The following is a 14,194-nucleotide window of genomic DNA, read 5'->3' as shown; positions in this document are numbered from 1 at the left end:
AATAGAGACAGAAAAGGTACACTCAGGAAACAATTGAAAAAAATAATTGCTGAGTCCAAATATGAAAATATTAATTAATTTAGTAAATATTTATTGGATTTTTCTGTTTATGTTCCATGGGTTTAAATCTTGAGAGCATTCTGAATAGTAGAGTTGTAAAATACAAAGTAAGAATATTTAAAATTGTCCTAAATATCAGCCTTCCAGTGTGAATGGAAGACATGAATATATAAAAGTCGTATGTCTGTCTGGGGCTTCCCTGGTGGCGCAGTGGTTAAGAATCCGCCTGCCAGTGCAGGGGACACGGGTTCGAGCCCTGGCCTGGGAAGATCCCACATGCCACGGAGCAACTGAGCCCGTGCGCTACAACTACTGAAGCCCATGCGCCTAGAGCCCGTGCTCGGCAACAAGAGAAGCCACCGCAATGAGAAGCCTACGCGCCACAACAAAGAGTAGCCCCCGCTCACCACAACTAGAGAAAACCTGCGTGCAGCAACGAAGAACCAACGCAGCCAAAAAAATTAAAAAATAAAATAAATAAATTTATAAAAAAAAAAGTCGTATGTCTGTATTCATTTGGTGGAATAAATTATCTTTGATTTCAAAGAGGCAGGGTCGCCTCCATAAAGGGAAGCAGTTTCTCAGGGTAATAGCCTGATCTGTGTGAATTATGGACTTCTTCACTAAAAAGGTTTAGTCTAAACCATTCCTATAAGTGATATTGTAGATGATGATCTTTTGGAAAGGAAGATGACTTAGAGCTGTATACCAAGTTATTATGTGGAAGGATGTCAGGGACAAAGCATGAAAGGATTTGAGGCCCAGTCTGAGAATATTGGATTTGATTGGACAGTAAATAACCATTATATACATTCTAGAACAGAACATTGATATGACGAACATAATGTTTACAAAAGATTACTTTAACAGCCCTATGTAGCCTGAAAGAAGTCGAGAAAACTTTGCAAATAAGAGAAATAAAGAATTTTAAGTATGTCCAAGCATCCTTGCACATTGCTGTAGTGATTTGGGAAGTACATCTCCAAAATAGCTGTGGATTAAAAGAAGGGATCACCTCTGACTTTTGGTTGGTTGGGAAAATGATTTAGAGAACATAAAATTTTAAGAGTTGTTTGCAGTTATTCATTTTTTCAGTAAACTAGGATCTCAATATAAGCACTAAAGAAAGTATGAAAGCACATTTTTCTCCATCAAGAAATTTCCTGAGTAATGTGATGAATGTTATGATAGAGGAATGAGTAGTGGGCTTTAAGAATACAGAAAGTAACATTTAAATCAATGTTTTAAGCCATTTGTCTTCCTTCTCAAAATGCTTCAGGGACATAATACATTCTATCATGAACAGTGACCTCGGTGGTGGTGAATCTCAAGGAGGGGGCCACTCCCCAGAGGAGGAACGGAGGTGGGTCACAGATAGCTAGAACAGTTGGGAAATAGCCCCAGCAATTCCGATGCATCCTACTAAGAAGGGCAGTCTGAGCCCTTGGAGTCTCTTGACACCATGCTTGCTACAGAAGGATGGCTGTTTCCCTTAGAACTCTTCACCCAGAGAACTTTCTGGGGTTTTGTCTGTTTGTTTTGTTTTTGTTTGCATTTATTTGTTTATGTCTGATATATTTGCTCTAAAAATTTACTTTCCTCCTTCTCCCAGCCCTCCTTTTTCTTCTCTGGGGTCGGGCGGGGGGCGGTTGCTAGAGATAAAAGGAAAGTCATCTGAAGAAATGATTACTGGTCTCCGTCTTTGTGAATATAGGTTTCTTATCAGCCTCTCTGGGGCCAAAAAAGTTTTGCTTCCTCTGTTAGCTATAGTTTCATAGGAGGTTGAAGCAGAGTCCCATGCTTAGGGATGGCTTATCTGAGATAGTATCTCCCACCCATGGTTCACTCGTTAGGAACATGGCAACGTGCTCTCTGTGTCTCTCTTCTCTCCTTCTGTCCAGAGAAGTGTTGGTTCTGTAAAGGATCCTGAGCTGAATCTAATGATCATGGATGAATAGATCTATGATCTCTGGATCCACTTATTTATAAATCGCTTATTCGTAAATCAGACATCAGCTTATTTATAAAGTATCCTCATACTTTATAAGCAAGTGTTTGCATCGTTTTGCCAGAAACAAACATCTCTTTTTGCCTTATGAAATTAGATGCTGTAACATATTTTATTTTTTATTTAAAGTTGCCTTTACTTAAAAGCCAGAAGATAATTTGCTTTTTATTGATCGAAAATCAACCCGGGCAACAGAAATACAAAGCCATTCAGCTTGTCATAGGTGATTTGCTATAGGAGGAACCTATCTCTAGCATGTGGATAATCCGTTTCCACAAAGAAAGTACATACTTTGTTTCCTAAGTAGTCTTTAACTGGAACTGAAATGTAGTCTATAATTGTACAATATAATCATATTATATATAAATGTAAGTAAGTAACCACAAGTTAAACAAGGTTCATTGTAAAGATAAAGCTAAAAATAGTTTTACAAAAATGTTTGTTCAGAACGTTTTGAAACCGTGTGCATGGCCTCATGTTTTACAAATAAAAGAAGAATCTCATTTCTTATTTGATCATTTTCAAATATGTTTTCTTTTATTCCTTCTTAGTGTGCACTGGTATGTGAATGTACAGCCCCAGAAACTGTGAGCAGAAAAGATAACCTACCTTTTTTGAATGCAGGTATGTACCTCCCTTTTGGAAACTTACATTCATTTCATATGAACATACATTTTACTTTTCTGTGAACTCAATACTGAATCTGAGCAGCATTCTTACAGAACCATTGTAGACACTTATTAAATATTGGTAATCATGGGAGTGGAGTCAGCAGAGTGGTGTTAGACTTGACAAGTCTGTAAGAAAGATATATAATATATATAAATACATGTATATAGCTTGGCTATATGGCAAAACAAATTCCTTTTAGCTTTTGGATTTTGTATCATCTGAAATGAGATATTAGAAGAGGGAGTATTAGAAATGTCAAGCTCTTAATTAGTTTGAGTTTTAGTTTATTACTTTTAATGAAGTTGTTAAAACAGTATGTATATGGATTCAGTAGGAAAAATTCATATACACATTTGTACATTCCTGAGTATGTGTGTACACATATGTGTGTGTGTGTGTGTGTGTGTGTGTAGTGTTACTTATAGTAATATATTTGAATTTCAACAAGGAACTAAACAATGTGATAAATGATGACTTTGAGACATCTGGTAAAATTACAAAATATGTGATAATATGTATCTATAAATTATGGAACTGATTTTTGAATGATAACATAAATTATGTTACCAGTAGTGATAATAATGGCAAATAAGTGGCAGGCGAGATGCCACTCATATGCCTTGCCTTACCTTTCTTTCTGATGTGTGCTATGAAGAAGGCAGTATTATTATCTCCATTTTACAGGTGAGGAAATTGCTCAAGGTCACTACCTAGTGAATAGCAGGTCCAGAATTTAAATCCAGTTTTAATCCCAAGGCCTTTGCTCTTAATTACCAGGTCATGCTATTACTAAAAAGCCATTAATTTAAAAGTTGGTGTAACAATAGGATAAACCTTAATATTTTTCTAGCCTTCTATGTTGTACATTTCAACAGTGACATGGATAGCATGATAATCAGATTAATAAGTGATACAAACTTCAAAGGCTTACTAATACATAACTCCTAAACTATTAGCAATTTTCCCCTGCAGGAAGCCACTAATAATCAGGGATGGAGAAAGACAGGCAACCTTTTGACTCAAAGAACTCGAAATAAAATATAGCAATAAAAAACCTATTAAATGTACTTATTAGAATGAAGGATTAAACCAAAGAAGAGCAGCTGCTTCTCAACCTATGACCAAGTGGCGTGTTTTTAAAAAATTTTTATTAAGGATGTAATGCCAGGAGGGACATGCATTAAACAGTGAAGGGGCTACCTGGACGGCTAGACCAGCCATGTACCATAAAGTACTTGATAAGTTATCCGTGTGGATAAAATAACTAATGTAACCTCAAAGGGTCTTCCTCACATATATTTTTTTCACCTGAAAGTTGACCAAACCTTTAGTCCTTTATTTCAATATATCCAGATAATCTATTTAATTTACCAGATGTCAATTTTGAGAAATAAAATTGAATGTGGGAGATACTACATTCATGTTAAATGCAGTTTGAGTGAATCAGATTATCATCAGAATCACCTACACTGTAATTATAAGACACTTTTTAAGTGATTCACTCATGTGAACCTTGTCATTTTTTTATGCCCACAAAGAGAAATGCCATTTTAAAAAACGGATTGGTTTCATATAAATTTCAAAGAGAAAGAGAAAAACGGCTCCCGGAGTAAGAAAATATATCACCTAAGGAAGAAGAGACAAAGGGAACATAGTGAAAAGTAAATCTGCACCTCCTAATTCTTGTGCCATAAAATCTGCAAGGCATGAGTCTTTGAAGCGTACTAACTCTTCCAGATTACTAGGGTACAATTCCTAACATATGGACCGTAATATGACAAAAAGTGATATGGAAGTGATGGAAGCAGCTGCACTCTGCAATTTAAATATACTCAGTGGAGTGAAAGGTGATTGATTACTGCTTCTCCCTTTTCCTGGAGGTGACAGTTTTGGTGGTGATTCTCTACTTAGGTCTGATGATATTTCTCAATGTCCCTAGCCCAGGCAATCCGGAAGTGCCTGGAATATATTTGCCACAAATATTTTCTATGAGCCTTCTTATATCAGGGAAAGACAAGGCTAAATGACAGTCAAATGTTATAAAAGCTAGATTTTTTACAAAAAGTTATTTTAAAGTACAACTAAGTGCTATATATGAAATGTTTCTGTTCCAAATCTAAGTGTTTTGTGCACATATAGCATATGTGGCTGGACTGTGCGCCTATGACTTTGGTTTGTGTGTACCTTGGTCTTTTTTTCTATTTATTTGTCTAAACTCAGCAACCTTGGAATTAATCCACTGTATTCCCATCTGGTAGTTTTTCAAAATCTTTAGGTGTAGGGAGTTATTGACATTCTTCTCAAGTCTCTGTATTCATGTATTATATGGAACTTGCCAGTCTCAAGTGAGTGATGAAGTTCTTCCTGAGTGAGTGCGAAAGGATGTCATAGCTCATAGCTGGTCCTCACTATTCTATTTATATCTCTAGAGGTTTAATGCCTGACTTGGGAAATTCACTTATCTATTGTGAGACTACAAAGAAAAAGCTCTTCCCCCTCGGGCCTCACCTTTTTCATGCCCTGTTTGCCTCTCAAGTTGAATGTGTATGTTGGGAGCCTGGGGAGTTGAGGGCAGGAGGAGAAAAGAGATGAGAAAAAGGAGAGGGGGCAGAATTTACAATTCCATAAAAAAGGTGTATAAGTACCTTAGTTATAGGAGAAAACAAATTCCTTTCAGCTGTTGGCTTTTATATTCTCTGAAACAGGAAACGCACTAGAAGGTACAGTATTAGAATTGTGAGGTTCTCATTTTGCTTAATTTTTTAATTCTGTAGTTCATCAAATAAAGTTGTTAAAATAACAGATTTACCCATTTAATTATTTGTTTATTCACTTAAGCAAATGGTAGTGAAAGCACTTAGGACTGTTTGTTGTTGAGGTATTGTTTGGGGGATGGGGGTAGGGGAAGTTATTTTTGAACAGAGGGAAGTGTAGACAGCAGAGTCTCTTATCTGGTCACGGAGTTGGGTGTCCTACTAAGTCTCATCAACTGAGGTGCCTTGCCTACAGCAGAACAAGAACAAATGTGCTCTGGTGGTCTTAATATCAGAGCACTGGACAGACTCTTCTGAAGAACTGGTGTCACAGCCTAAATTTGCTAACCAGCAGTGTGACCCTGCCAGACAAGTCAGCCTCTTTGGACATCAATTCTTTTGCAATGAGCAAATTGACCTGGACAGTCTTTGATTTCCTTTTTGGCTCTCAGTGTCTGAAGTCTGTAGAGCATAGTTCAGCTTTTGCTATGTCTTCCTTCGTTTTAGAAATACTTCATGAAAGTATTCATTTTCATCTGTCTCACATGGAGTCACATATCTATTCTTTGTCACTTACAGTTGTCTTTCTCAGGAGTTATTTATTTTTAATAAGCCTGACCACAGATAAACTTTTTAAACATTTTTGTCAAGGAGACAATTCTCTCTAGATTTCCTGAATCTACCAATTTTCCTTGTAAAAGTATAATGCTACAGAATACTTCAGTCCATGGACTTTGATATTATTATGCCCAATCTGAGGAGCTAATGGGCCCCGTCACCAAGTTTCCTATTATCTTCACATTTCAAGTGAGTTTCCCCCTGTCAGCAAGCATTCGATCTGATACAGCATCTTTCTTGGTTGAATTCCATACTGCTTGAGTCATGAAATTATCCTTGATAGTTTTTAAAGACGACTTTCATGCTTTACATTAAAGTGTGTGTGTCCATTGCCCTCACAGAGGGTGTATCTGACAACGATGATTTCCATGACTGTGTAAGTTAGAACCTAAGCCACAATGTGGGGACTACTCTGCTTTCAGCCCTAAACACAGGCAATTTCCCTCCTGTTTGGAGAATTTATTGGTGTTTTTCTTCTTACCTCACGGATAAATCACAATTTTTCTTGAAATAGCCCACTATATCTTTGATTCTTTTTCCCCCAATAGGATTAAGCCATCTACTACTATTGCTGTACGGAAGATGCCTGCTTGTGTGCTATTTAAGAAGAAATGTTGCTTATTTATTTCTGTGTCTCCAGGGCCAGAATACAATAGGCACTCAGTAAATATTTGTCAAGTGACTAATAATGGGTACATCTTATCATTTGAATTGACGCTTCAGGTAACAGAAAATTGCACTGTTATTCTTCTCTCCATGAGAAAGATGTTCAAATTGAATCATTTGGTTTGAAAGAAAAGAATTTATTACTCTCCCTAAAAATTACTATGAAATTCTCATTTTAAGTTTTTTCCTGCCTCATATGGCACCATAGACTTTAACTGCCTTTCACAATACCACACAGTTGAAATGAATATTGGGTGACATTCTCCTCACTACCACCTCATGTAAAGCAAGGCATGACAGAATATTTTAGGAGATATTCTGAGAGACATTGAAAAATATTTCCCCCTATACTCATTTTGAGTCCTGAGGAATTCCAGCCGAAAAACAAATCCCATTTTCCCCGTTTTTTCTTTTCATTCATGAGGTACTAAATCAACTTACCTTGTCAAATTTTAGATCATATCAATTTATGCTAACAAAGATATCTCTGTTGTATTTTCTCCATACTAGTTTAAATAGATTTTGCCCTTGTATTTATAACTCCATGATGTGTAAAATATGGGACCATCTTGGCTTATAACATTGGCCCTTTATCCTTTATACTTACTTACTCACCAGATTTCTTTGCCCTTTGCTGCTTTAACAAATCCAGTGGAGTCCATTGTCTACTGAAAAAACAAACAAACACACACACGCAACCTAAAAGTCGAGAGTTATGTTTTATTTGGCGGATATTCTTAGGACTTCAAGCCCCCGGAGATAGGACTCTCAGATCACTCTGAGGAATTGCTCCAAAGAGGCGAGGCGGTAGCCAAGATATATAGGAGTTTTTGCAACAAAGAGCAGGTAGTCGGAACATCAACAGATTATTGGTAATTAAAGAAAACCAGACATCTCAAGTTAATGAAATTAGCACTTTTCTATGTATGGGAAGATGCAAAGCCTGGGCTCGTTGAGATCATTCCTTTGATGTGCACCTCAGCTATCTGGGGCCAGTATCCTGCATTTTCTTACCCTGAGTCTCCTCAGGGTGTGCCAGCAGGGTGGCTATAGCAGTTGACAGCTAGATGGCAGGCATTCTTTGCTTCCATCCCAAGTTCCCTCGGGGTTCTCCCTCTGGGAGGCTGTAATGCGATGACTGGATGGCTGCAACATCTTTTGTTTACTAATATGGAAGGTGGCATTCTCAGTTCACACCATTAACCTTGCTCTTTTGGAATTTTCATGTTTTCATTACCGTGTATTAACATACTCATGGTGTTAAGTAGTTTCAATGGAAGAGTGAGTTTCACTGCCTAGTAATCAAAGAAATCATCTCTTAGACACTTTTAAATACTTCAGCTGTCTTCCTGTTGTAAGTTTTATTAGCCCCTCCACTGCCCACCTTAGGTAAACTAGAAGAAAAATAAAGGTAAGAAGAGGATATAGTCAAAAGGTTAACATTTTGTGGACAAATGTGAGCAGGGCTTTCTCTCGGCTGTGGTTTTCCTTCTTTTATTCAGATGCCTGTGCTCTCTCTTGAAGAGAGGTTTTTAGTTATGTCCTTCCCTCTTGCATTTTTCCCTCTCAATTTACACAGTTGTCAGGGCCCTAACTGTTCACCTATTAGGGAAAGTAATGATGAGAAACATCTGAGGTGTAAGGTTTAAGCTCATTTCTGTGGAATGTTTGCATATACTGGGCACTGTGCTAGGTACAGGAGATAACATGAGGACAAAGAAAACTGTACAGTCATGGCCTTCACAAGTTTACATTCTAATGGGGGACACAGAGCAGTAAACAGGCAATTATAGCACAACTGATAAGAACCATGATAGAGATGGGGATGGGGAGTACAAAAGAGAAACAACTGTAGGGAGGGAGCAGAGGGAAGTCAAGAAGGGCTTCCTGGAGGAGGTGCTTGCTGAGCTGAGTTTATAGGATGATTATGTGTAGCCAGGAAAAAGGAGCGTTCCTTTGAGGTGCAGGGAATACCTTGAACAGAGGCAAATTGGCAAGAAACAACTTGAGTTCCATGAACCGCAGGTCATTCCAGGCTGCTCAGCATGAAATATGAACCAGAAAAGGACACTTTTGTAGATCTGTCCTTTACTTTAATGACTGAATTAGAATGAACAGGGAAAATCATTCAAACTAGAGTGAATGAAGCAAATCTCTTTTCTGACCACCCAAAACCAAAGCTCCAAATTCTACACATTGAACTCGCCAGTTTTCACCAGTTGGAGACTAAATCCCCACAAATATTATCTTTATGTTTTATTCTGCATCTGTAATAGTTTTTCTTGTTCTTGGCCTTGAATTGAAGATGGAAGGCCAAGAGCTTGTGGGTTTGGCTAGACTAGGGAAGCAGCACTTTGTCTGACTCAGCTTACATACTATTTCTATTCTTATTTGTTGTTCCTTTAAAAACAGCACAAACAATAACATAATTTAGAATTTATAACACAACTAAAGAAAAGTAATTTAAAATTCTGGGGGAATTTATTTTTTAATAGTTTTTTTCATCTTTATTATTTTAAAAGAGATCTTTCTTTGCTGTGTTTTCTGAGCTCCTGTCATGCTTTCTTACTTTCTCTTTTCTAAGCCTTGCTTAGGATAGTCTTTTAGTGATTTCTGTTTAGGATTTTTAGTTCTCATCTAATCTTAAAAAGAGCCAATCTACATTTAAGATGTATGTATCTAAATCTAAGATATTTTCAACTACGAATGAGAGAATGTCGTTATCTAATTGGCTTACACAGACTTATCTTTACTAAGTGCAATGTAGCATTTGGAGAATAGGCAATGCATGTACATTCGGCTGAATGATGAAACTATTAAATAACTGCATAATTAAAAGCTACAAAATGAATAGATTCTCTACAAGAATCTACAGTACATTAAAATAATGATTTTGTAAAGCTTGAAGCCAATGATGTCAGATTCCATTTAAATACGTGACATCTACCACCTCCTGAAAGCAAGAAATTGCATGAAGATAAACACAGATGAGCTTATTCTGGAGAACTGCATTAAAGACAATCTTAATTGTTTGGCATTCTGATGATCCCCTCAACCCTGAATCCAAATTTCCAAAACTCCTTGTCTGATCCGCTGATGTCCCCAACACAGACACAGGAAAGAGAAGATCATCCCTATGATATCACTCTGGTTTATCTTTTCTGCCCCAGGTTGCTTGAACAGCCATCCTTTTTTAATGTGTTGTCTATGTTTTGGCTTTGTTGAACATTTCCTTGGCATCTTTACTTTGATAGTTCAGAACTGGAGCACTTGGCTTTCACAATTCCTGGAAAAGCAGGTGGTGTGCTACTGTATTAAAAAGGCCTTTTACAGTGTCTGGAATAAATGTGGAAATTTGAGTTGTGTTGCAATTTTAGGAGAAAAAATCTGTCATTTACTTTCCGTCCCTGTGTTCACCTTAGAGGGTGGATCTCAGTGGGAATGTATTCATATCTGGACCATCTTAGAACTTTATCCTTATTAAGTCATTATTAAGACTGTGGTGGTGTCCAAAATCTCTTCACTACTTTTCCCTTGGTAGAATCTGTCACGTGATATTTTTAGCAATTGTTTTGGCAAAAGCAGTGAAAAAAAATGAAGATAATACACACAGGGCTCTCTTTAAAAAGAACTTATAATAGATAAGTTAGATAGTTGTTTTTGCTGAGTTGAGCCTGTTGTATGGTCAGAAATGCATCTCCTACATGAAGAAATACTTGACATCAGTGGAAAGCCAGAGCTGAAAGTGGTGGGCTCATTTACACAGCTGGAGTGTGTGTGCAGAATTGTTGAAACTGTATCTCTGCTATAGGGGAGAAGCATTTATAAAACGACAAAAGCATTCATCATTTATGGTCCACTGTTCAATATTTGATAATGAATACCTTGCCTTTCTTTTATATGAGGATGGCAGAAATCTTCTCACTATGAACCCAGCAAAATTTTCAGTTGAGAACATCTTATCTGGTCTGTTTGTAGCCATTGGAACAAATTTCATGGTAATTAAAAGTCAGGCCATATATATATTTTGTATTTTCTAAGTCATAATCCATTATGTGGCATTTTGAGAAACAGTAAGTGTTCTTGCTTTATACGTAGTAGGTATTCAATAAGCAAAGCTACTGGGTCAGACTTGGTTGTAAAGTGGATTCCACTGTGTCTACATTGAGATCCTAATAGCTATGTGCGGTTAAATACTAATGTCTAGAGATCTATGAGTTTCAAAAGGTTAGAACCTATAGCATGAAAGTTAGACAGGAGACATTATTGGGAATTTTCCGGGGGCGGCTAGATCATGTGGCCTGATTTTTTTGTTTATTATTTGCCCCAAGTGCTTTCCTTAAAAAAACAGCAGCATTCCCACAGGGTTCTGGATGTTGTGTCTCGGGTGGTCGGAGGATAGTTCTGGAGCTCATTAATCACACTGTCCTTGATTTCTACCACTCTATTTCAACAAAGATTTATATTTAGAATACACTGAAAAGCAGTAAAATGAAAACAGTAAAATCAAAAGTTGAAGGACTAGTTTTGTGATAACAGATAAAATAAAGAATATCATATTTTTCAACTTAATTAAAAATACAGATTTTCTAAAATATTATTGTTTTATTAAAGGCAAGAAAAATCGAAGGGTTTTTAAACCGTGGTTTGGGAGATACAAAGATTCTGTGTAATCCTGAAAAAGAAAAAAAGCAGAGGTTAAAAAGCAGTGCATATACTAAGTATAACCCAAGTAATTGAATATTTACTTAGGTTACTAAGGAAAAATGTGGACATTTCACAGAAAAAAAAGAAACAGAGACTGTTTCTGTCTTACTATAAAAGGATACGTTTATATTCCTGATCATGTTAGCTATATTAGAATTCCTGAGATCCCATAAATGGTTTAAGCTGACTTACAATATACTGAATTCTGTACATACATTGTTTTTCTTCTCCACCTCTAGAGATAGGGCAATAGAGGTTATAGTAAAATTCTTACATCTTTAAAACATTGTCACTTTAAAGATGAATGAAATATCATAGTTTCTTTCATTGGCTATAAGTTTCTGTATTTCATATAAAAGAAAATACATCTGATAAGGGCTAATATCCAAAATATATAAAGAACTCATACAACTCAGTAACAGCAAAAAAAAAAAATTCTGATTAAAAATGGGCAGAGGATCTGAATAGACATTTTTACAAAGAAGACACACAGATGTCCAACAGGTACATGAAAAGTTACTCAACATCACTAATCATGAGGGAAATGCAAATCAAAACCACAATGAGATATCACCTCACATCTGTTAGAATGGATATCAAAAATACAAAAAATAACAAGTGTTATTGGCAAGAAGTGGAGAAAAGGGAACCCTCATGCACTGTTGGTGGGAATGTAAATTGGTGCAGCCACTATGGAAAACAATATGGAGATTCCTCCAAAAACTAAAAATAGAACTACCATATGATCCAGCAATTCCACTTCTGGGTATTTATCCAAAGAAAATGAAAACACTAATTCAAAAAGATATATGCATCCCAGTGTTCATTGCGGTATTATTTTCAATAGCTAAGACATGGAAGCACCCTAAGTTTCCACTGACGAATGGATAAAGAAAATGTGGTACACACACACACACACACACACGGAATATTATTCAGCCATAAAAAAGAATGAAATCTTGCCATTTGTGACAACATGGAGGGACCTTGAGGGCATTATGATAAGTGAAATATCAGACAGAGAAAGACAGATACTGTATGAACTCACTTATATGTAGAATCTAAAAGCAAAAACAAAATAAAACATAACAAATAAAAAGAAGAACTCATAGGTACAGAGAACTAATTGGTGGTTGCCCGAGACAGGGGATGGTGGTGGGTGGAACAGGTGAAGGGTGTCAAAAGATATAAATTTTCAATTATAAAATAAATAAGAAATGGGGATGTAATGTACAGCTTGGTGACTGTAGTTAATAATATTGTATTGCATATTTGAAAGTTCCTAAGAGAGATTTTTAAGTTCTCATCACAAGAAAAAATTTGTGACAATGTATGGTGACAGATGTTAACAAGACTTATTGTAATCATTTCACAATATATACAAATATACAAATGATGTTGAATCATTACATTCTATACCTGGAACTAATATAATGTTATATGTCAATTATACCTTTATACCTCATTAAAAAGAGAAAGAAGATAAGTATAATTAGCCTTATATATGGATCTGTGATGTAATCTAATTGATAAAACTTAAAAGGTCATGTTTATGGCAAAATAGATTTAAAATATTGTCTCTCAACATCCTGGAAATATTCTGTCGTCTTGCTTCTATTGATGCTTTTAACAAGTGAACATTCTAGCTAATTCTTGTAAGGGGTAGATAAGTGTGCCGGGAGCTTTGAATCTGGTCGTTAAAGAATGAGATGTTTGAAATAAAGGTTTCCTATTTAGTATCAATTCTGATAACGATAGTTGTCAGACTGGACCTCTGAGAATGATAGTTGCAGAATGGATGAATAGTTCCTCATTTTAATGCTCAGAAATATATTTATATTTCCAATGAGACACGGAAATATAAATCAGAATGAATGAGACACAGCCTTATAAAACACTAAAATGAGAAAGGTATTTTACTCCCTATGTTGAAAAGACTTGGGCCACATACCAGGCTGGGCGTTATTTAAAGACTTACATCCACTTCAATATCAAATTCTCTTTTTAATTAGCTTCATTGGTAAACTGGAGCCAAATAATCATAGGTCCTTAACTGGTGATTCACACATTTTGTTGTCCATTAAGCTTTGATATATTTCTCTTATATTCTTTATCCAACAGCAATGGAAATAAAATCTTGCCCTGAAATATAGGACTTGGTAGTGTGGTAGGGATGCTGGCCTCACAAAAAATGTATAAAGTATTATCTTAATATCTAGCCCTACACTTTTTCTTTAAATCTTTTAAAATCCTTGATGACATGACCATGTTATTTCTCCCCTAATCACTGTCACCCATCTCAAATATTCAGCTTGTTCATAGTCTCCCTGTCTTGCTTCTGATAATATATGGTTTTAGGAAAGTGTTATTGACTTATTGACACTAAAGTATGAATAATATTTGAATTGTAATAGATCTTAAGCCAAGGAATGAACCTTTCTGACATTTAAGAAAAAAGTCGCTTTTGGTAGTAGGGTCATTTAAAACCTCTACTATAACATATCAGTTGTCACCTACTATATAAGTGGGTAAAGCTGACTAAGAGTGATTGGAAGAAATCCAGAAATGTATTTTTTCAAAGCATGTATGGTGTATAAATCCATATATTTTCATCTATATTTATAATTACAAATACTTTAAGAAAATCTTTAGAAGGAAAAGGAATTAATAGGTGGTATGTCAGAGAGCCATAGTAGCCACATTTATGAAT

General features: G+C 36.0%; 1 protein-coding gene across 7 annotated transcripts in view; it reads left to right on the top strand.

The window, feature by feature from the left end:
• The window catches only part of INPP4B (inositol polyphosphate-4-phosphatase type II B), a 353,066-nt gene that overhangs the window by 153,238 nt on the left and 185,634 nt on the right, over positions 1 to 14,194 (top strand). For all 7 annotated transcript variants that reach the window (XM_065877996.1, XM_065877994.1, XM_065877993.1 and 4 more), the window contains one exon: positions 2,620 to 2,692. In XM_065877996.1, the coding sequence (XP_065734068.1) occupies positions 2,620 to 2,692 (73 nt within the window). The remainder of the gene's footprint in view (positions 1 to 2,619; positions 2,693 to 14,194) is intronic.

The sequence above is a fragment of the Phocoena phocoena genome, chromosome 5 (assembly GCF_963924675.1).
Source record: "Phocoena phocoena chromosome 5, mPhoPho1.1, whole genome shotgun sequence".
In the NCBI taxonomy this organism is placed as follows: Eukaryota; Metazoa; Chordata; class Mammalia; order Artiodactyla; family Phocoenidae; genus Phocoena; species Phocoena phocoena.
Note: the sequence above shows the minus strand (reverse complement) of the source record. Positions and strands in the feature narration are given on the sequence as shown.